The sequence below is a fragment of the Elaeis guineensis genome, chromosome 1 (assembly GCF_000442705.2).
Source record: "Elaeis guineensis isolate ETL-2024a chromosome 1, EG11, whole genome shotgun sequence".
Classification (NCBI taxonomy): domain Eukaryota; kingdom Viridiplantae; phylum Streptophyta; class Magnoliopsida; order Arecales; family Arecaceae; genus Elaeis; species Elaeis guineensis.
Genome location: NC_025993.2, coordinates 156688491 through 156712926, shown reverse-complemented (window position 1 = coordinate 156712926; position 24436 = coordinate 156688491). Strand labels below are relative to the sequence as shown.

Genomic DNA, 24436 nt, shown 5'->3' with positions numbered 1-24436 from the left:
GATCCTCAAACAAAATTTGGACGCACGTACCTCCTGGAAGAACCCATGCGGAAGCACGACCAGGATGCCAGCCCCATCACTTGTTTTCTTATTGCACAGGCACGCTTGTGCAACATCCAAACCAACATCTCCAATGCATCCGTGGCCTTCAAAACAAAAATATATATATATAACCCATCAAAACATGAACTTGAGGCCACCTAGGCCGACACGCATAAGGCTCGCGAACTTGCTGTCATCGTCGTCGATGTCAAAGAGGAAGGCAAGGTGGTCATGCGACATTATGGCGGTCTCCACGAAGTTCGTGGTTTGGGGTTCAACCACCCAGAACACAAAGTACGACGATCCGTCGGAGTTGTTGCAGAGGGCGGTGCCAGAAAAGCAGTCGATGTGGGCAGCAGTGAAGGGGTGCGGGGAGGGGGACAGGGTGACCACTCTTTAGAATCTAGGTCAAAGCCGAAGGCCTAGTTCTTGCAAAGAACAACGTTATTTTAGTCGTAGAGGAAGAACCATGGCCATTGCCGGCGGGCAGCGGTGCCATGAGCAGCGAAGGTAGGGTTGGTCATCATCGCCACCACTAACGACAGACAGCATCGACCTAGACGATCGAGCAGAGGAGGAGGTAGGAAAGTATCAACTCCATCAAGTCCTAGCTCAAGCTCGCCCCTCTAGTAGTTCTATCCTCTATCTTCATCATTCTGATAAGGGGTTAAAAAAATTGGAGGGCATTTTCATCCTCCAGGGATTAAAAATTAAAAGGATATTTGCCGGAGTGGATGCTATAAAATCGGTCCACATGGGTTAAAAATTAAGGAGTCATCAACGGATGGACCAATTGTTAATTTCCCCTATCATCGGAATTATCAAGTTGGTTCCCAGGACCATGATCCCAGTAGACCTACCGCAGCTATTCCACGAGCAGCATAATGAAGGCATTTTATCGGATACAATAAATTCCCTGCTAATTTGTGGTCAGAGTGGAAAGCAAACATCGAATGACGGGCTCAGATCTGGAATCCCATAGCAAGACCGGCATTACAGATCGCATCAAATATGGTTTGGTGAAGCTAGATCCAAATTGAAGGCCAGATTAATATATTTCAAATGTTTTCTAGCTCATTGAGACGCACATTAAGTTGTCATAAGGTCACATATCTACAAGGGAGAGCATATTGATACAGCTAAGAAAGTAATGCATTATATCTACAAGGTCACAAAACAAACTTACACATTTGAAGGCATGTCTGTTTCGGAGAGAGAGATAATCCTCTGTGCTTGCTTGCTTAAAATATTGGACGGCTGAGTCCGCATCCGTAAATTTATCCGTTGCCGGCCACCAACTACCACACGCTAAGCAGAGGATATGCCGTTCCAAGATCCCGCGGAGATATGTCCCGAATGATCTCCTAGAAGACCACCATATCGGACGGTCCAAAATTCTCCTAATAATCGGAAAGATCCGCGAACAAAATTAGCCTAACCGCCTCCGCGAGTTCGCACACCGTTGCAACGTTGAAATATAAAGGTGGGGAAGACGCGAGGGAGTAGTGCGGATTCGGGACAGAGAGATGATGCTCCCCCTCCTCTCCCAGTCCGCTGCTCCCCTGCTCGTACCTCTCCCGTCCGCCCATCTCCTTTACCCTTCCTCGATCCATCGCTGGAGCCAGAGGGGTTTTCCAAACCCTAACCCCAACCCTAGCCTCGGATGCTCTACGCTTAGAAGGGAGCTCCGCCCCGGCTCCACTGCCTCGCACCTCTGCGAGCGAGAAGCCCTCACGCTGGATGGGGGATCCCTCTCCGTGAAGGAATCCTCGTTGGAGGAGGAGCTGTGGGCTGCCGTCCGCCTGCGGGTCCGCACCTTCTACGAGTTCAAGACCGAGTCCTGCGGCATCGAGGTGAGCGTCGTCAAGATCGACCAATAATCTTTCCAAAATTTTTGGTTCTTCGAGAATTTTTGTTGTTCCTCCCCCTTTGATCCTCGGCATCGAGGTGAGCGTCGTCAAGATCGACCAATAATCTTTCCAAAATTTTTGGTTCTTCGAGAACTTTTGTTGTTCCTCCCCCTTTAATCTCTTTCAGAACTTTATGAATGCTGAACGCCGTTGAAGTGTTCTGCATCAGTTGCCTAATCTAACAAAGCTTTGCGGAAAAGAAAGTTATTTTTGAAGGCGGTTTTATGATCTTGATTTATGGGATGCACTCTGCTTCCTATAGTAGAATGGGAAATGGGGATTTAAATGATAGGGTATATTTGCTTTTGTTAACTTTATCTCTTAACCTGCAAAACCCACCTACCAGACATTAATTGTGGACAAACATGTTCTTGAAGGTTCTGTTTAAGTAGCATAAGTAGGGGAGAAAAGTTCATAGTGATTTAACACTTAAATCATCTACCAAGAGTGCATTTGGATGCGCTACTCTGTGATTTTATATGTTTCTAAAATCATACGTGATTTGAAAGCCAAAATTTATGTTGTTCCCTAATCATCTTAGACTTTTCCTCTTAACAACCTTCTTATTTTAACAACCCAAAATCTCCATAAAAGAAATGAATGACTCTCAATATTCATTATTATTTAACTATAGGATGATGAAACAATACATCACTTTAAAATTGGAGTACTCCAAATATAGTGTAAGATTGGATGGACTGATAAGATATAAGAACTCATTAGTCTCCAAAGAGTTTTGAAATTGTTTCTTTGATTGCTAGAGGTTTAACTGATTTGTTAAATAGGCAGGTATTGCAATGCAGAATAAGGAAAATAGATGACAAGCTTGCCGAGGATCTTAATGGGGAACAAATTTCGTCTCGACTTCAAATGAGTTTTATTTGAATTTTAAAGATCATCTACAATGGTTCTGGTTTCATGAACATGACCATAACTAACAAGTCAAAAATTAGATTCAATATTTCACTGTTTTGATAATAGTGCATCACAGAAAGGGGGACTCTTGATTTTATAATCTTTCACTATATGACCAAAAAGGTAGGTCTATCTACCTATTGACTGCCCTTATGGAATTTTATGTGAGAGCCCTCTTGCCCAATTTATTTATTTGGAATGAGCACCTAGTGATAGTGGATTGGCTTTGGTTTACCTCGGATCACTCTGTTAATTCTTCAGTGAAAATTCTAAATTTGGACTTATGCTCTATATTTGATTCTATTGATTATAAAAAATGAAATCCTTGCACCCTAAACCACCCCTCCTTCCACATACTTTTATTATTTTAAATGTTTAATGTGCACCTTTAGAAATGATAGTATGCTTGCAATGTTAGCTGACAATTGATGATAATATTGATAGGGTATTGTTTACACTATCTTCTACCATTTTGAGGATTTTTAGAATGCTTAGAACTACTACCAGTTGAAATATTTCGATTTCATGAAAATAAAAGATAAATGCTGTCCTTAAACATCAATCTTTGTCTCATCCAAGCTGGCCCTGCTTTATGAATTAAGATATGAACCATCATAAGTTAGCAACATTTTAGTGATGACTAGAAACCTGATATCAACCCTTTGAATTTATTTTTATATTCCTAGACAAGGCAACTCTGGGCACGATAGATGTTTACCATAAAAACTAGAAGACATATTGATTGGAATCCTATCTTTCTGTCATCACTCTTAAAGCTTATATGAGAAGGGAAATGACACTCCTAGGTTTCCTTTTTACTTGGATAGAATCTAAAAAAAAGGGGCCTTGGCAATTCAGTAAAAGAAATGAATTTATTCTCGAGACACATGTTATAGGCCCAAGAGCTAGAATAAAACATGTTCCTCTTTTAACATGTTCATATTTTGATATTACTTAAAATGGTCAGGAAATAGCTCATTTTAATCTGAATTTATCTTGTTATCTGCATTTTGAACATATATGCATTGTTAATATAGGTTTAGAGGCTTCTGGTTTAGAAAGTGAGTTTCAATTGTATGATCGTGTTTTCCTCTAAGGACTAAAGCCAATAACGATTCATTGTATGTAACTTCCTGTGGTCATTCATTTGTAAGAATTCTAAGAGTTGACATCAGATCAATGGCTGGCTGTAAAAATCTGCTAATTGTCCATCGATCCTTCTTAATTTTACCTTCTTAACTTAAAGTTATGCTCCATAGCAGAACCCCTATTTATGGGAAAAGTCTTGGGTGATTTTGATCCATCTGCTTATATGTGCTTGTGCTTTTATGCATAGATTTTGGGATAGTGTGTAAACTTGCTTTGTTGACATTTACATGATGAAGTCTTACTTTCATGGGAGGGACTAGTCCACATCTTTTTGCAGGGCTACATTATAACCTGGTTTCTTCACAAATAGGGCATTGCTTTCTTGGATTTGCAGTTTTCCAGCATTCACTTATATATGGTACTGATGGTATTTATTTATTGTCAAGTTCTATTAGGATTATACAAGGTACTTGACGGAGAGGGAATTTGAAGCATTGAAAGATCGCATTGCTGGGAAAAGGATAGGACTTAAAAGAGTTTCCTGCATAAATGCCACACTGCCAATATCACCATTCTTAGCCTCTGCAGATGAATTATGCTCTGCATGTAAGGTATAAAAATCACAATGAATTTAAAGTTACAATGAAATTCTGTCATTGATGACTAGATGTTAATACGGTTTCCATCATTAATTACTAAAATATGTGAAAGCATTGGATGTGGGAGGAATCAATTTTTATCATTTTTATTTCTAGGATTCTCTGTTAATAAAATGTCTTTTTGGTTAGTTCCTGCTTTTTTACATTTGTTATCCTACAGGAATCAGGGACCTGTACATAGTTAAGTCCGCTGGGTTGCCAACACCTTTTCACAATGTAAAAGAAAAATGAAGAGTTATTACTGTTGTTTTGTCATTTATGGATGATTGACTTTGAAATCATCTAAATATGCAGTTTTCTAATAATGGAGAGGAACGAGTAGTGGTTGGGACCTTAGATCTTAATCAATGTCTTAGGCTCACAGACGAGTTGACTGGAAAGAGGCCTGAGGTATGGGTGCTTGCAAATTTATATCTATGTATTTATTATACTAATATTGAGCTCATATTCTGTCATAAAGGAGGATGTCTGTATATTCATGAATTATTTTTAAAAATTTTGCCACCAGATTCATCTCTAATTTAATGGTTTGAACTGCTCGTATATTACATAACTGTAGATAATTTTACCAAATATATGATGGGGTTGATCATGGGAATGCTTGTTCTCAAAAAGGGGGCCCTCTGAATTGGAAGCACTACAAGATTTGGATAGCAATATATGCTAACATTTGAAGAACCAAATCTTTTTCTTGATCAAATTTGGAGTTCGTGTGATGCAGAGCTTCAGCAACTTAGCTTCTAATTAAGATGCTAGGTGACCTTTTTGCCCTAATTATCTGCCTAACATGCTGCACAAGCCTCATCTTCTCCAGCTTCATGATGTGCATAACCAACTTGTGAGCCATTTACCAGCCATCATGGGGATCATATTGTCTAACTGTGAACTAATTTACATCTAAGCATCCTTTAATCTTTGATCTGACATGTCAATACAAATCTTTTCCCCTCTGTTCATTTGGGCCTCTTGGTATTCTTGTTGTATCTGCATACACCATTTTAACCTGTTCTTCACTATCTTACATCAAAAAATCTGTTCTCAACTATCTCTTGTCCTTTCATCTAGTATTTCTAGACATGCCCATGCCCCTTATCAATTACATACATTCCGTACTCACGTTATATACTTGGACCTTCTATGGGATCAAATACAAGTATTGACTGTCCATCTAATTCTTACACTATTCATTAACCCCTTCCATGATTCTTTTCCAATAAGGTTGACTTGCCCTGGTAAACTTTAAACCCTAAAGAAACCAGCTGTAAGGGTAACTTGAGAAAAAATGGCTACTACCTTCAAAAATTGAAAAAGAAAGCCGGGGTTAGCAACAAGGCCAATTCTATTTCAGTCTATCCTTCTCATGGCCTCCTTTTCTTGTTTATTATGTTCCCATAGCTGGATGCTCTAGGGGTCTTAACTAAATTTGCTAGTCTCTTTTCAAACAAGATAAGAAACAAACTTAACAATTACATTCACCCTTAGGCTCGTATCTTATCATCCAAGTTGATATATTCTCTCTCACCTAGCTGATCAACTCCTCCTTTGGGGCTTACTAGAACCTCTGAAAATTAGCCTGGCTTGGGCACTGTCTAAATGTCCAGTGTCCAATTAAAGGCTTTATATCATATGCAATCTCTTGCATCCCGGATAGGCCTATGTCATCAATAATTGGGTTTTTCCTAGTAATACATATAAGCAGAAGTTTGGTAACTTGCGCATAATTAGTACATGCTCCGATATGTTAGTGAAACAAGCTTCTTAAGGTTGTACTCTTGACTACTTGGCTTGGAATTTCATAGCAACTGATTTTTTAGTTCTGTGGTTTTGTTAGCAGCAAAATGACCTTCCATGCTATGCTGTTCATTGCCTATGAAGACTAATCCTTATCCCCCTCTCCTCTCTCTCTCTCTCACAGACAAACACACACAAACACATGCTTATATTTATACGTATGGGAGTATTGATCAATATAAATATAAAAATATGGTGGAACTAAGCATCAAAACATCATCTTTCTTTTCATATATTTGATGGCTTGCCTTTTCAATTTGTTATCTACATATTCATTATGACCTTATAAGCTTAAGTAAAAAAGAAACATCATGTGTTTTTCTCAAAGGCTATAATTGCATTTAGACTGGCAACTTCTTATTGTTTGCTATGATTTTTCTAATTAGTTTCTCATAGAATTTTAGTTCTAGATGTTTACAAGTGAAACAATTTGACAGGTACTTGGATCTGACATCATGAGGGCATATCTGAGCAATGTATGTGTCGCTAAGGAGTTGCAGAGAAATGGTTTGGGCTATGCATTAGTTTCCAAGTCTAAGAAAGTTGCTCGTGAATGGGGTAATTATCTCTTCTTTTGATACATCTTGGTCCAGAATTTTCATATTTACTACATCATTTCAATTGCCATTATAAACGCGGATAAAACAATACATTTGTTTCCTTGATTGCTTTGCAGAACTCTTCGAGAATGAGAAATTGCTTACCTAGGATCATTTTAGTCGTAGTTCTTTTGAGATCAGACTCGAGCATAAAAATGATTAGACAATATCTTGGAGAGTTTGATTAACAACATGTATTGTCATAAATTTTATGAATTTTAAGAGCAGCTGGATATCAAATTACCATTTTCATGATGTTGCTCGTTGTAATTGTTTTGGCATATTTATCCTATATTCATTTTTTTAGCCATCATGGTAATCTATCATTGCTTAGGGCTCTAGTCAGAGGTACCCTTGGTTTCCATAGCTATGCTGTCAGCTGCATGGAGAGTGTTTCTAGGATGCTGATTCATGGAAGTAGAATTAAAGTGAGATGTTTAGTTACCACTTAACCCCTGACAGGCGACAAATTTATTGTTCGTATCTGATCTATATAAGCAGAATACTATCACAGCTGCTATTATTCAAAGACCTGGTGAAAGAAGACACCAAAACAATTCTCAGTGCAACTTCTTTGCTTGTGAAAATCATGTGCATTTAAGTTAACTTGCAACCTAAACCCTCTGTAACTTGTTCTTATAAGACCAAAGCTTTTTCCTCCAATTTCAAACAGTAGGTAAGACATCTTTCAGAAACATAAAATTATAAAATTTGAGGAGGACCACCTTAAAACTAGACTAATTCAAAACGAAGTCCTAGTTGGACTCCTCCCTTAAGGTTTAGCTAAATGTATAGCATTTGTTGCATCATGGTAAGGATAATTTCATTAGTTTAAAGTAGGTCTGATACAAGAAGAATGAACAGATAGCCATCAAGTTATGCCTCCTGGGACACAGCAGATACAATTTTTTAAAAAATTATACGCTTTTTCCATGTGGCAACTTTCTTTCTACTTCATAGAAACCAGTTAAGAGTGGAGATGATTATTGAGAAATTCAAGGTAAAATCTTCTGTTTGATTTAAGCTCGTGATTAGAGCAAATTCCATTGCTTTGTCTTGGAAAAGATTGGACTTTTGAAACACGAGTTCTCTTCATTTACCTTGGGAAAAGTGCACAATGCTTCTCGCCGGTATCCTAAATCTTACAGTTTCATGATTACTAATCAAAACTTAAAGAAAAGATAGTGCATGACTCTAGTTGTATCTAATTGTCTAGCTTAAATTCAGTGCAATGCCCATGCATTATAATTGTAGTTGAATTTAGCTTCTAAAATCTCTCATAGTGTTTCCTGTTCTTGCAACTGATGTTCTACACATTTCAGGCATAAGTGATCTATATGTTCATGTTGCTGTCGACAATGAAGCTGCTCAAAAGTTGTACCAGAAAAGCGGTTTTGTTTATGAAAATGAAGAACCTGCTTGGCAAGCAAGATTTTTGGGTCGCCCTAGACGATTTCTTCTTTGGGCTGATCTTACACAAAACAACCTGTAAGTAAATTCATTGGATGTAACCATCTTTGGTTTTGATTCCTGAGTAATTTAGTTGGTTTTGAAGCTCGGATAATGACAAGCTTGACTCACGCATTCATGTGTATATCTTTTATGTATACTTGATGCTTACACTACTTATATGCTCCATCAATGTTCATCTATTTCCTTTCTATAAAACAAAACAATGTCAAGTAAATTATACAACTAGAAATTACTGAGTCGGATTGAAAATAATATTGACTTGTAATCATTTTTACATACTATTTCCAATTCTAACTTTCTTTTTAAAATCCTAGATAGATTATTCAATCATAAACTTGTATTTTGTATCTATCAAGTGGCTGTTAATTGTATTATGGTGTGACTTTTGATGACACTAATGAAGCAGAATGAACATAATATCTAAATATTCAAGCAAACATGTAGTTCATATCGAAAGAGTTGTTCGCTATTGAAAGCATTAGCTTGACATTTGGTTATGCTAATCTAGTAGGATGGAAAAACTTTCTAGATAGGCTATTTTATTCAAGTAGGCTGGTTGTTCAGGTGATATCAGATACCCATTGAATGGTGTCTTTATGTTTGTGCAACGGGGCATTAATGCATTATCTCTAGCTTTCTTTAAAACTAATTATTTCCTTGCACTACTAGATTTTTGTTGCAACGCTTCAAGTTACCCATTAGGGTCCATGTGTCGAGGCTTCTCATTTTTAAATTGGCTATAGCCTTTGATTGGGAAGATTCTATTGACTTGTACCTGAACTGAAGCTTGGTTCACCTCCCTCCAAGAGGACTCCGATGTTTCTTTCATTTCTTCTCTTTCACTCAGACTTGAGAAGCAGGTGATATGTCAGGTGCAGTTTTAGCTGTGTACTTCATAGGGATAGGGATACTGGCATGTCAATTTGCGTTCAATGTACTTCACTTGGCTACTAAATCCACTCGATGGACGATATGGCGTGCCGTTTTGAGTACTCGGGAACGCAGGTATGGGCAAGCTTATGTTTGTCGGCGCCTCATCTTGAGTGGGTGTTTAAAGTCCTGACATGACGTTAACTAATTGCCAATCGCATCGCAATCAGTAGAAGTCTATTTTCTCTCTTCACTCTCAGACTTCAAGCAGGTCCAAGCGAATCTCAACTCAGCTCAGCACGAGCCCTAAACAAGATATGAAGAAAGAATAGGTTATCTTTCTCGGTTGTTTGAAATTATATAGATACACCGTCATTTATTTTGCATTGGTAAGATCTGACTCCAATTCTTAGTCATGGGTTCGATCCGAAAGTTCTATGCAAACTGCATATAAAAAAAAATTGCATGAGACCGGAATCTGACATGTATGCTTTTTAGAGATAGAGATATGAAACTGTCGATTTCGTGTCCGATCTGCGAACTGAAAGATGAGTCGATAGAGTATGTCCTTCTGCATTGGAACTAAATTGATTTAGAGGAGAATGGACGACCAACCTTAGTAGACGATCGAGGGTCATTGGCTAGAGTTTTTTTTGGGTGCGATTTGTCAGAGTATAGTTGACAAGATTATAGTTGACAAGATGACTTCTACTTGGAGGGATAGGATGGTTTACATAGTCTACCAGATCTGACTTTTCAGAAATAATTTGGTCTACGAGGGTGAGGTGGTTTCTACACATCGGGTACTGGAGAAAGCTATCTATTTAGTTATAGAGTACAGTCATTTTGATGCTGCTGGTCCATCTCTTGATGCCTCTATTCATTGGGACTTTCTTACTGCTTCGACGATAATTCGAAGGATCATTTTTATTTCATGGGAACCCTTCTTTCGGGGTTTGTCAAGGTGAAATTTGATGGCAGTATCAGGGATGAGAAGGGTGGTGCAGGATTTGTCATCCGAGATCCAGATGCCAAGTTGCTAGTGGTTGGAGGTGTTGGATATATGACGTAGAAAGTTAATTATTGGCTGACACATTGTATTAATTTTAAGATATATTTTTATATTTGATTTATTGAAATTAATAATGTGGATAATTATTTTCATTCTAGAGTAATGTGTCCTAGAATTATCCAAAGAGTTGATGGTCAATGACACATATTCTTAAGAGTTGAGAATTTGAGATATGTGTCATTATAGATTAATTCTTGAATTGCTCTCGATTATTTAATCATCACGATGACGGTGATTGATCCGTCAAGATCGGCGCATGGATTGCTTTCCTTTCGGATAGACAAGTCTCAAGTCTTCAGTATAGAGACACCGGAGCGAGAGTGCAAGTAGTTGTTAGAGAACAATGGTACTAAGCGTGATCAAGAACGAGAAGTCATTTAGATGTCTACTCACTCGTTAGTGACTATCTCGATGCTGTAGTTGTGTAAGTAGTTCTTTGATCTACAGTTCCTCGACTGCTCACAGTGGGTTGCTGTAGTTTGACAACACATAAACATGATCTCTAGCTATTCGGGATCTTGGATATTCGTTGGCTGCGGTAGGTTCACTGTAGGAGTAAGGTGTGCACTTATAGGAGATCTATCGGTCTTAATAGTTGAGAAGTAGTCCTATGCGATCTAAGAGGCTGAGTTCTTAAGTCTATGACCATAACAGTATAATAATGGAAAAAAATTTTCATAAGATTCACGATTGGACTCAAGCTAATTAAGTCTTGTATATGACGGATGCTTAGGGTTTGATGAATTTTCATGACCTGCATCCTGTCAGGACTCTCGATGGAAGTACTTGATCACACGATAATTATATTTAGAGATTTATTTTTTGTTCTGCTGGATTGTCACTACATGCTAGTAGATGTCACTGGTAAATTGTGAGAATTCATTAGGATCATTTTTAGATCAACGATATTTGTTAGGTTGAGTTGGAATCGTTGCAGCTCATTGAAAAGAGTTTCGATGATACTGTGATGGAGATCACGGTATATCTCAGTACCAAATAGAATAGAACCTGAGGAATCACATACAAAAGGAGTATGACCTGATCAATAGCCTGGATTATGATCAAATTATCAATTGGATTGATGATTTGGATCAATTTGTAAAAATTATAAATTTAATAACTGCTAATTATTAGCATAAGGAATTTAATTGCAAGTGTTGCAATACAATTGGGTCTGATTAAATTATGGATCAAATTTTAATTAATTTAAATCAGATTTAATTTTAATTGGACTTGACTTAGTTTAAGGCTAATTAGATTTAATTATCTAAGTTGGATTTAGATTTCAATCCTAATTGACAGTTTTTTTGAATTTGATTCAAATCGAATTGAATTCAAATTGAGTTCGAATTAGATTCGAATTAAATTCAATTTAAAATCCAATCGAATTAGAAAGCCAAATTCTTTTTTTATTGAGATTCTCTCTCCTATTTCTCGTCAGAAAGAGGGAGGGGCGTGTGATGATGTGCCCCCTTTCTCCCGAGCACGGGCTTGCTTGGAAGGATGAAGCACCGCAAGATAAGATGCAGTCATCAATTTTTTAGATAAGCCACAATTAAGGCGGGCATATGCTGGAATCACTTCGATCGTCTGTCTTCATTGTCCTTCGCTTCTGTCTTGTTTGAGGTCGTTCAGAACCTTACTTCAGTCTTGGTTGCTGCCTTCTAAAGAAGCCCCCAGTAAGAGTTGGGGTTGGGTTGGCAGAAGAAGATAGTGTGGAAGATGCGTGCGATACGAAAAAGGGCCAACTTAGCATACTTTGGATTTCATGGGAAAGCAGCAGAATCGACATAATCGAAATTTCGAAGTACAATATAGAAGACCTTGGTTGGCTCATCCCCCCTATGCCTATGAATTCAATGATTTAAGGGCCTCAAGAGGAAACTTCAGAAAGAAACCCTATTGGTTGGTCTGGTTGTCCCCCCAGCGGTGGCCAGGCAGGCCTTGATTCAATCTTGTCGATTCCACCTAAACATGGCTCAATAGAAGGGGTAAGGTCAAATGTTCTTAAAAAAAACTCTCAATGAACTTCGAAGCATAGTCTTCCCTTAGGTTCTTTACAGACAACGAAGCCTCTTGGTTATACTCTATTGTTCACCTCTGACGATTTTTTTTTTTTGGCTCGGTGGAGCTGAGCTGGGTTCCTTGCATGCATGAAGGTTGAAAGGGTGCCAATAGTTGGCGTCCCTCCTCTCTGGGTCTCTTCTTTCCCTTTTGGACTATGCTTCCTTTTTAAATTTGATTCAAATAAGAAAGAGGATCAATTCTTATTTGAAAGGGGGCATTGGGAGGTCATTGTGTGCGACAAAAGAAAATAAAAATGGAGTTTGCATGTGGTAATTTGAGATGGGGTTCTTTCCTTGCCACTAATCACATCTCCACGCCTCTCCTTTTTCCATCTCCACGTCCCAACTTCCCTTAGATCTGATCTGAGAGAGAGAGAAAGAGGAAGAGAAGAAGAAGGGTTCTTCTTCCTCTTCTTAGCATCCTGTTCAGATCCTGTTAGATCAGCGCAAAGGGTTCATGCTGCGGCCTTCTTCTTCGAGTTCTAGAAGAAGATTCAGATCTAAGCTAAAGAGTGAGGCCTACAAAGTGTTAGTACTTCAGTGACCTCGGTGCTTCGATCAGACTATCTTCGTATAGATACCAGCAGAAATTGGACATTTATGTAGCTACGACAGAAACCTCGGACATCTATGGGATCCGATCTGAATAAGAAGAAAGGATAGCGATTAAGGTAATCATTCTTTCTTTTCTGATTTTATTTTTAGATTTAAAATATTTATTCATAATATGTTTAAAACGATCCATAAGTGATTTTAGGATTAGATTCAAATATGCTTTAGATTAAAATAGTTTTAATCTTACCTTTCTGCTGTATAATTTCATAAGATAAAAAAATTCACATGCGAATCACCTAGAACTACAATAATGGTATCAAAGCCACGATTTCTAACATGCATGAAATAAGTTTCAGATCTGATTTTCTTTCAGATCTGAAAGTAAAATTGATGAAAGTCAACTTTGTACTGAAATAAAGTTATCATGGTATATGCTTTACTCTTTATACTACAAAAGCTATCCTAGCATCAGATTGATTGATTTTAAAAATAATTTTGAAAATAAGTTAATCAATAAACTTTAGATCTGAAAATTGATATATGAGATATGTCATGTTCTTTATTAGATCTAAAATTAAAATAATTAAGGTTCGTATCGGATTGCTATAAAATTGTCCTGATATAAAGTTTACTTCTTATAATGTAAAAGTTGTCCTAGTATGATGCGAATGAGATTTTTAAAAAATATTTTCAAATTATATTAATCATTAATTTAGATCTGATTTGTATGTATGTGATATGTGCTTAGTTGGTTTTAGATCTGAATTTTCATATATGTGATAGTTAATTTTTAGATCTAAAACATCCATATATGTGACATATGACATTAAGTTTAGATATGAAATTATTTCAAGATCATAAGTTATTAATTTTTGCACTTAAACATAATCTAAAAAATATTTTTAGAATTTGATTTTTAAATTAAGCATGATGGTATGGGTAGAACAATTAGGTCTAATGATTGGACTACAATTAAAATTTTTTATTAGATCATATTAGAACCCTTGTTGATTTTAAGCAGTTGATCGAACCTAATTAATAGTTGATTAGGATTAGGTCAAAGGAGCTCAACATCGAGCTTAGCTGTAGTTGGTCATATCGATTTATATTTTGATGTGAGTTGATTAACTCAAGATCTAATTTGGCACAGTAGATCGAATCCGAGTAGCTAGGTTGATCCATTCAATTTTAATTGATCAATTGATGTCTAAGACAAGTCTCGACTGGTAGTTTTTAATTAGGAGCATCCTTACTTGATCATTTTGATGGTGTCTAAGACAAGCATCGACGGATCCTCCCATCGATCTCACTTATTTGGCCAACTTAATCGATTAAATTTTGAATAAAGTTGCTTAGTCATTCGTGTTCACCTATGTCGCCTAAATTGGTCAGACATGAGATTGTGCTGGTCTAAACTAAATTAATCGAATATGAGATATGCTGAACTAAATCAGATTAATCAGATATGAGATGTGCTGACCTAAATCAGATTAATCAGACATGAGATGTGCTGACTTGAATTAGTCAGACATGAGATGTGCTGACGAACCAGACCCGTCATTTACATGAGATATATGTGACTATGTAGAAGAGACCTAAATCAAAATCTTCCTACAAATATTAAGTCTCAGGCCTTCTATCGTTGTAGGAGTGTGGGTGTCTTACTAGTATTGGTTGTTGTCGGTTGATTACAGTAGTTCAATTACATCAAAAAGACGCAATCACCTTATTAATATGAGATGTTGCTAGGTAATGATGGGGTTGGACCCAATAATCAGGCACGGTGAGAGATCCAATGATGGCTTTGCTTATGTGTTAAACAATGAGGTATACGCATGTCGATGGGACCGCAATACCCACTAGGTACCCTAGTCGCATAGGGGTTTTCACATCTCCATGAAGGAGTGTGAGAGATCCATGAGAATAGTGGGAGTCTAATTTATTTCTTAAAGTTTCTAAAACAAGTAATGATTAAGTACAAATATCTAATAAGAATTCTCTTCTCTCTTCAGTTCATAACTCAGCTTCAAATCCTTTAGCCCAAATTGTAGGGTTCAATCGATTGACTGGGATGAACTATAACCGATTGGCTTAGAAACTTCAGAATAGTTTTGAATTTAGAAAAGATTAGGGTATATTCTAGACCAAGATTCTCTAATGTTACCAAACCGTCCAATCGTTGAAACATTCGACGCTTATAAATGGACAGATGACGGCAATTAGGTTAGGTATTATATCTTGGCCTCAAGGCCTAGCACGAGGGCATCAAGACTTCAGAGCTATGATAACTCATCTGTAAAAGTTGTATAGTGAACAGAGTCAAACTGCGCTTGGACAGTCTGTCCATGATCATTGTTTGTCAATGATTAAGGACCTAAAAGGGCTTGAGAAGCTCGAAATTATCATACATAAGGAGCTACATGTGCATTTGATGCAGCAGTCTCTTAATAATTTATTTGGTCATTTTATTGTAAACTATCATATGAATAAGAATAATAGCACATTATAGAAATTGCTGAACATGTTGGTGATCACTTAGGAGACCTTGAAAAATTCAAGGGACTATATTCTTGCTGTAGAATATCATCTGATTCCAAAAGAGAGTCTGTTGGAACAAAAGATCCACGGGAGCATGAGTCAAAGAAGGATTTTATCAAAGAGAAGGCGTTAGGCAAGAGAAAATTTTTCTACTACGGTACTGATGGCCACTCGAAGAGGAATTATCCTTCTATCTAAGTTACCTAAAAAAAAGGTGACACACCTTATGAAGGTATGTTAGATCTGTTTGTTTGCATACTGATGTATTCGAACAAATAGTGAGTACCGCAGAATTTGAGAGATCTAGGTATGAGATAAACCATAAGTATAGGTGGTACCTAAGATTAGATTATTTTGGAGAGGATAGGATATACAAATTGAAAAATAGATCGTCTCCTATGCTCAATGAATTCTGAGTCATATCTAGTTTGTGAATCTTACCTTAAAGAAAAAATGATCAAACTATCCTTTATGGGACATGAGGAGAGGATCACTGACATACTTGCCTTAGAATACACTGATGTGTGTGGCTCATTTTATGTGCTGGTCAGAGATGGTAATTTCTACTCTATTATTTTTATCGATGATTATTTATGGTATGGGATACAAGTCTGAAGCCTTTGAAAAGTTTAAAAAATTCAGACATGAAGTAGAAAATAAATTCAAAAATTTCTTAAAGTTCTTCGATTGGATCTAGGAGGGGAATACCTTAGTGAAAATTTTAAAATTATCTCATACAAACAACATAGTCTCATGTTGGACTCTTCTAGGTACTAATTGGATATGGGTATAGAAGAAATTGGATCTTATTAAATATGATCCAGTCCATGATAAGGTTCACTCACTCACTAACTCTTATTTCTTTAGGGACATATTTTAATCTATTGAATGGGATTCTCTCTAAATTCGTTCCTACCACACCATATGACATGTGGTATGGTAAGAAATCGAATCTTGATCTTCTCAAGATTTGGGGATGTCAGCCCATATCGAAAGACAATAAGCAAACAAGTTAGAGGCTAAGTCTATAAAGGCTCACTTTATAAGGTATCCTAAAGAGTTGTTAGGATACTAATTGTACTTTCCATTGGATCATAATGTGATTATGATCCATCATACTATGTTCTTGAAAAATAGTTCATCCAAGATGGTGATAGTGGGAGAAAATTGAGCTCAAAGTGAAAATCTCTGAAAAGCAACAAGCTGAAGATTTGACTGAATCCATTCAATCTGAGTCAATTAGTGTAGGACTTCTTCTACCTCATAGATTGAGTAGGATTTTCTATTTTCTTGAAAGATACTTAAGATATTATGACAAAAGAAGTAGAGGAAATATTTCTCATGAGAAAAAGGTATTCTGACAAAAAAAGTAGAGAAAATGTTCCTCATGAAAAATAAGAAATATGGAGATGATCCTAACTAAAACCTACCATGAGGTGATGTTAGACATCGATTTCAAGAAATGGATGAAAATAATAAAGTCAAAGATTGACTTGATGTATTCCAATCAAGTATGACCTTTGCAGATCTACCAAAAGGTATAGTGCCTATTGGATGTTTGAGGATCTACAAAAGGAAGATAGGTTCGGATGGATAGGTAGAAGCCTATAAGCGAGACTTATGATGAAAAATTATAGTCAATGCAAAAGCATTGACTATCAGGAGATTTTTTGTCTGTAGTCATGCTAAAATCCATCCAGACACTACTTGATTTTACGGTATACCATGATGATGAATTTGATAATAGATATAAAAACTGTCTTTCTGAATGGATATCTTATGAAAGATATCTATATGGCTAATTTTTTGGGTTTCACTTTCAGTGATAGAGATCACAGGATAAGCAAACTACAATAGGCTGAAAGATATCTATATGGCTAATTTTTTGAATTTCGCTTTCAGTGATAGAGATCACAAGATAAACAAACTACAATAGGCTGAAACAAGCATCTCGGAGTCGAAATATTCAATGTGATCAAATTGTTTGATTTTATCAAGAACGAGTGTCTAGGGTCAGTGGGAGGATGAAATTCTTCTGATTGGAAAGAATGTTTTCATACTGACTTCGGTTAAAATATGATTACCTAAGAAATTCTCTATAAAAAATCTTGGAAAGTATTCTATATCTTTGGGATGTAGAGACAGATCTAAAAGGATGCTAGGCCTTTCATAGAAAAAATACATAAAGGAGGTGCTGAAGAGGTTCAGCATGAAAACTCCAAAAGAAGATTTTTATCCCTTAAGCAAGGTATGTATCTCTCCAAGAAGATGTGTTTAAACACATCTGAGGAGATTTAGCTTATGAACTAGATCCCTTATGCTTCGACTGTAGAGAGCCTCATGAATATCATGCTATATACTCGACTTAATATAATCTTGCCGTGAATGTCACGAGCAGATATTAGTCGAATCTAGATGTACGACACTGGATAGCGGTGAAAAATATCCTTAAGTACTTGAGAAGCACTAAGGATTTGTTATTGATTTTTGGAGGAGGATTTGAGTTATAAGATTTAAGGATACACAGATTCAGAGTTTACGTCTGACACTGATGATAGAGAGTCTACATCAGGATGTGTGCAATAAGAAAATTGATAGATTTGAAGAGAACATAGAGATGTGACCTTGTTCCAGACATAGGTCTGAGTTGATCTGTAGTTGTGTGAGTAGTTTTTTGACCTGCAGTGCCTCGACTGCTCACAGTCGGATTGCTATAGTTTGACAATACAAAAATATGGTCCCTAGCCATTCGGGGCCTTACGGTGTTCGTTGGTTGCAATAGGTTCGCTATAGGAATAGTGTGTGCACTTATAGGAGATCTATCGGTATTAGTAATTGAGGAGTAGTCCTATGTAACCTACAAGGCTGAGTTCTTGAATCTGTTGCCACAGCAGCATGATAATGAAAAAAAAATTTCATGAGATTCACAATTGGACTCAAGCTAATTAAGTCTTGCATATGACGGATGCTTAGGATTTGATGAGTTTTCATGACTTGCATCCTATCGGGACTCTCGATAGAAGAACTTGATCATACGATAACTACACCTAGGGATTCATTTTTCTGTTTTGCTGGATTATCATTATATGCTGCTAGATATCACTGGTGGATTGTGAGAACTCACTATGATGATTTTTGGATCAGTGATTTTTGTTGGATTGAGTTAGAATCGTTCTAGCCCATCGAAAAGAGTTTTGATGATACTGTGATGGAGATCACAGTATATCTTACTACCAGACAGAATAGAACTTGAGTGATTACACACAAAAGAAGTACGACCTGATCAATAGCTTGAATCATGATCAAATTATCAATTGGATTGATGATTTTGATCAATTTGTAAAGTTACAAATTTAGTAACTGTTAATTGTTAGCATAAGAAATTTAATTACAAGTATTGAAATACAATTTGACCTGATTAAATTATGGATCAAGTCCTAATTAATTTAAATCAAATTTAATTTAATTAAAATTGACTTAATTTAAGACTATTTAGTTTTAATTATCCAAATTGGACTTGAATTTCAATCCTGATTAGATTAGGATTGACAGTCTTTTTGAATTTGATTCAAATCGGATTTGAATTAGATTCGAATTAAATCTAATTTGAAATCGAATCGAATTAGGAAGCCAAATCTTCTTTTTACTGAGATTCTCTCTCCTATTTCTTGCCAAGAGGGAGGGGTGCGTGAAGATGCACACCCTTTTTTCCTTGCATGTGTGAAGGCTGAAGGGGCGCCAATAGTTAGTGCCCCTCCTTTATGGGTCTGTCCCTTCCCTTTTGGACTCTGCTTCCTTTTTGAATTCGATTCATATAAGGAAGAGGATCAATTCTTATCTGGAAGGCAGCATTGGGAGGTCATTATGTGTGATAAAAGAAAATAAAAAGGGAGTTGGCGTGCGGTAATTTGAGATGGGGTTCTTTCCTTACCGCTAATCACATCTCCACACCTCCTCCTCTCCTTCCATCTCCACATCCCAACTTCTCTTTAGATTTGATCTGAGAAAGAGAGAGAGATTAGAGAGAAAGGAAGAGAAGAAGAAGGATTCTTCTTCCTCTTCTTGGCATTCTGTTCAGATCCCGTTAGATCAGCACGAAGGGTTTGTGCTGCAGCTTTCTTCTTCGAGTTGTAGAAAAAGATCTGAATCCAAGTCAAGGAGTGAGATCTGTAAGGTGCTAGCATTCCGATGGCCTCAGTGCTTCGATCAGACCATCTCTGTATGGATACCAGCAGAGATCGAACGCTTGCGCGGCTACAATAGAAATCTTGGACATCCATCGGATCCAATCTGAGTAAGAAGAAAGGATAGCGATTAAGGTAATCGTTCTTCCTTCCCTGATTTTTTTTCAGATCTAAAATATTTATTTCATAGCATGTTTAAAACGATCCATAAGTGATTTTAGGATTAGATCTAAGCATGCTTTAGATTAAAATAATTTTAATCTTACCTTTCTACTATGTAATTTCATAAGATGAAAAAAATCTACATGCTAATCACCTAAAACTATAATAGGAGGCTCTCATCTCTTCGAGCCTTCAACTTCAGATGATGAGCTTCATGCCGTCTAGATGGGTATTATTTTTGTGATGTAGAAGTTGCAGGTAGAGAGAATTTTCATTGAGGGGGACTCTACTACCATCATGGGATGGATTCGTGCTAGCACAACATAGATGGAAGCCCATCTGCTTCTCTCTGATATCTGAATTGCACTTTGCCTCTTTGCTATGGTAGCGGTGCGGCATATTTTTCGGGAGACGAACAGCGCAACAGATTGGATTGCGTCGTATGTAGTGGAGTATTTCGAAGACTGGACTTGACGACAAAACGAGAACTATCCTACAAGATCTTTTGTACTCTGATTTTTTAAATTGCTCTCATATCAGAATGGTATGACCATCCATATATATGAAAAGAAAAAAAAAAAGTTTGTACAAACTGGGCTATTGCCTAATACTTGCAACTTCACCACATGAGAGGAGGTTATCCAAAATTAGCATCTTTTTTTCGATATATCTGGTGGTGTCCCCATCATTATTTTTAAAATAATGATGGCAGCAATAGTAGTAGTAGCAGCAGTAGTGCCGCAGTAGTAATAGCAGCAAAAGTAATAGCAGTAGTAGTCAGTAACAGTAGTAGGAATAGTAGTAGTAGCAGTAGCAGCAGTAGCAGCAGCAGTAGTAGTAATAATAATAATAATAATATGATATTTAGAACATAAACCAGTTATTATAATAGTAGTAGTTGTTGTAGTAGTAGTAGTAGTAGTAGTAATAATAATAATAATACGATATTTAGAACACAAACCAGCTATATTTAGGATTGCAATTTATAGAGTCTTGATCGGGTTGGGGCAGGGCTAGAATTGTCGACCCGATTTCAAACTTGGGTCACGTTCACGCCAAATGTTTGGGCAACCTGACCCAACTCAAATTCCTGTTAGAGTCAAATTGAAGTCTAAACCTTAACATGCTAAACTAAAATCTTGGAAATATAGGTTCATTGATACGTTGTTGCTGGAGTTAAAAGGGAGGATTTCCTTTTGTCCCACCAACTACTCATTTCAAACATATGCTCTCCTTCGTTTTTTGGGCTAATGCGTAGGGTTGGCTCATACATGCGTAGATTCCAACCAAGATGAAGCTATCGAGCTGTAGTTTGTTTTGAAGTACTGCAAGCGTTATCATTTCATCTAAGGTGGCGAGATCCTCACTGCTCTTCTTGTGGGGGAAAATACAATTACTACAAGTGTTTTTTTTTTTTTTTTGACAAAAAATAATTACTACAAGAGTTGATCGATGATTACTATGATGAAAATAGACGAAATTCTCAAGAGGAAAAGAGGATCAAGGTGACAAGTGAGGCCGGTGACAGGGAGAAGGGGATACAAAGCTCGTGGGTCAAGTATACAAGACCGTAACCTCTTTTCTTGAGAACCACGGAGAAAAGATTGCTGCATAGAGCTAAGGGCTGAAAAATGAGCAGATTGAAGTGAATGCTGGTGAGGAAGTGATGGTCTTAATTTTCTGTGGATGCATCATGTTTTCTTTTATGAAGATATTGATGTATAAACGTCTAAAGCGGTGTAAGTTCTTTAAGAAATATAAATTGGTTCAGGAGTGCTTCCATTGGAGTCATGGCAATAGCTGATCTAACTCTGAGTTAGAGGTCCCTACGAAACGAGCGTCAAGCTCATCATAGCCCAGCAAGTTCAATCCAAGATCTTTGATTTCTTACCACAACAAGCGTATACATGGCCGGAAGAGCAGGGAGACGTACGTGCAGGGGCGAAGGAACTGCGAGTTTGGTCAGGGACACGTGCGAAGGGCGCTGGATTTAACGAACGTGAGGGTTCTGCACGAGGAGCGGCCACCCGGTATCGGTCCTGCGGACACGTCGCTTTTCTCCGCAGTAATGACAACCACACAACTTTAGACGACGAGTTTGAAACTTTACTCCCACTTTTCCATGCCACTAACAACGTGGTCACGTCAAGTAGTGGAACCCCGGCCGTTCCCTTTTGTACATAAAGCACGAGAGCACTGTACACACGACCATTTCTAAAACCAATGAATCCTCGGGGAAAACACCATTTCCCCCTGGCATTTAAAAAGAAAACAAGCATGTCTCATCTCATGGAAGCTCGAGAATAACCCTGTTGAGCATGCTGATATGCATGCATGCTTTTGTATGCTCATGATCCCCGTTTTGTGTTTTATATTATATACACCGGTATTACTTAATTTGTCAAGTGAAATGAGAAGAAGTGATATTTCATGGGCAAATTAGTTAGGCAGAGATCAACTCATAGATCAACAGCATTAATTCTAGGTGGCGGTCTGCCTTATTTTATTTACTCCAACCAGCCCAAGAGATACTGTGTTGGACGCCCTAAAATCAGAGAGAAGCAAGTTAAGAAAGTCACCGGCTGAAGCAGAAATATTGGTAGCACCGAGATAGATGTATGAGGAAATCAAGGGCTTACTGATAGATTAGTTACCATCACCAGGCCAAAAAAAAGAAAAAAGGTTCGTTGTAAAGATGATCATTCTGCACTGTTCAGGGGAATAAGTTGCATGAGATAATTATGCTCGCCTAAGATGTCATATTGAAGAAGGTACTTGTATTTACTACAAAGAAGAAAAGGAAAAGGTGATGATGCTATACGAACAAGAAGTCAGACATATGAAGCCCTGCTTGAAGGAGACCATAGCAGTAGGCGTCACGTCTATAACAGTGGCTGTTATGGTTTTCGAGATCTTGTAGAGAAATGAAAGCCAAATATACGAGAATATTTAGAGCTAGGATATGCTACAAACCGACTAGTCATCTTATTCTTCTCATACCAGGACTACATGGTACGCATCGAGCTAATTATTCAAAGATGAAAGCAAAACAAGCTAGTCGTACAAGGAATTCAAGCTACAAGGTTACGGGATTGGTGGAATCGAGCAATGAAGTCTGAAGCTTTCTTGTCGACGTCCGGCTCGCCAACCCATCGCCACCGGTCCTCGTCACTGTGACGTATCTTTCTTGTGTACCTTGGCTCCCAATCATCATCGTCGACGTCCCTGTAGCGCGACCTCCCAGAGAACTTGAAGAAGAGGCAGAAGAAGGAAGAGGCCTTTCTCCCTCCCATATCTTTTTTCTTCCTCCCTGATCTCCTCTTTGTTGTTAAGAGAGTGAGGAGCTTCTCTTTGTTTTGAAGGGAGGGAGTGCAGGGACACGTATATTTATAGGGAAGGGATACCTCCCCTAGCTCATGGGGATGGTGTTATCCTTGCTGGATTAGTCCACACCATTCAAAGCCAAATGAATGGTGGAGATTGGATGATTTGACGCATGGCTTAAAGGATGGTCGAGATGCCAGGGTAAATTGGTGACACCATTGAAAGAGCCAAATGGATTGTCAGGCTGAGCTTTAGTGGTGGTAAATTCGTAAATTCGTAACACGCGGCTCGTTAAAGGGAAGGGACCTCCCCTGGCTCATGGGGATGGTAGGACCCTTGCCGGATTATTCCACACTATTTTGGTGGTGATTTGATGATTTGACGCATGGCTTAAAGGGTGGTGGAAGTGCCAAGGTAACACCAATTTCCTGTCTAGCCCTCCTCAGGTGCTTTCTAGAGAGGCCTGTGGTGCAAGGATTCTGTGTCATGGCTACTCCGTTTAGAGGTGGCAATTGAGTCGGTTAGTTTGAATATGGGTCGGATAGATATGGATCAGATCAAAAATTTGTGAACCCAAATCTTATTCATTTATTCAAACCTAAGATTTTTATTAAACATGTAATCCGACTAGCATAACCGATATGATAAAAGGGTGATTCAGGATAAATGGATTAAATGGATCTTAAATGGATTAAATGGATTTGAATTGGACCGAGTTGATCTTAAATAGGTTAAAAAGGTCATGTTGAATGGATCCTAAATCGGTTGAGCAAGTTTTAAGTGAGTTCAGCTGGTTAAAAAATAGGTTAAATGGTACTATTAAAAATGGGTCAAATAAGTCAGAGATGTTTGAGACATGCAATTCATAATGTTAGAACAGCACTTTACCATAGGATTGCAAGAAGCTTTAGTTATCTATAATGTGTTTTATGACTCTTCACTTGCCCGCAAACTTTTTTAAATATATAATATGCTGTTAATACTTGCCGTATTTTAGGTGCAATCCTTGTTGTTCTGGACTCCACGAAGAACTAGGATGGAGCATGTTCGATGATCACCTAATAAAGTTTGGAGTCATCAAAGGTTGCACAGTTTTGATTAAGATATCAATGTTGTTTCTCATGGACAAGTACACTTTGGTAATTTAAATGGGAAAGCTACGCTTGTCAAGAGAGCACTTTATGTTC

At 37.6% G+C, this 24436-nt stretch overlaps 1 protein-coding gene across 8 annotated transcripts; it reads left to right on the top strand.

Moving 5' to 3' along the window:
* The first annotated feature begins 1539 nt into the window (after positions 1-1539).
* LOC105039220 (GCN5-related N-acetyltransferase 7, chloroplastic) lies at positions 1540-24436 on the top strand. Of its 8 annotated transcripts, none has more exons than XM_010915296.4 (6): positions 1540-1895; positions 4412-4567; positions 4910-5005; positions 6844-6964; positions 8328-8493; positions 24247-24436. In XM_010915296.4, the coding sequence occupies exons 1-6, from the start codon at positions 1569-1571 to the stop codon at positions 24395-24397; spliced, it is 1017 nt and encodes a 338-aa protein (XP_010913598.1). In that variant the 5' UTR covers positions 1540-1568; the 3' UTR covers positions 24398-24436. The 8 variants fall into 8 exon arrangements, with proteins under 8 accessions (XP_010913598.1, XP_073101250.1, XP_073101257.1 ...); XM_073245149.1 differs by lacking the exon at positions 24247-24436 and adding an exon at positions 20314-20592; XM_073245156.1 differs by lacking the exon at positions 24247-24436 and adding an exon at positions 9148-9388.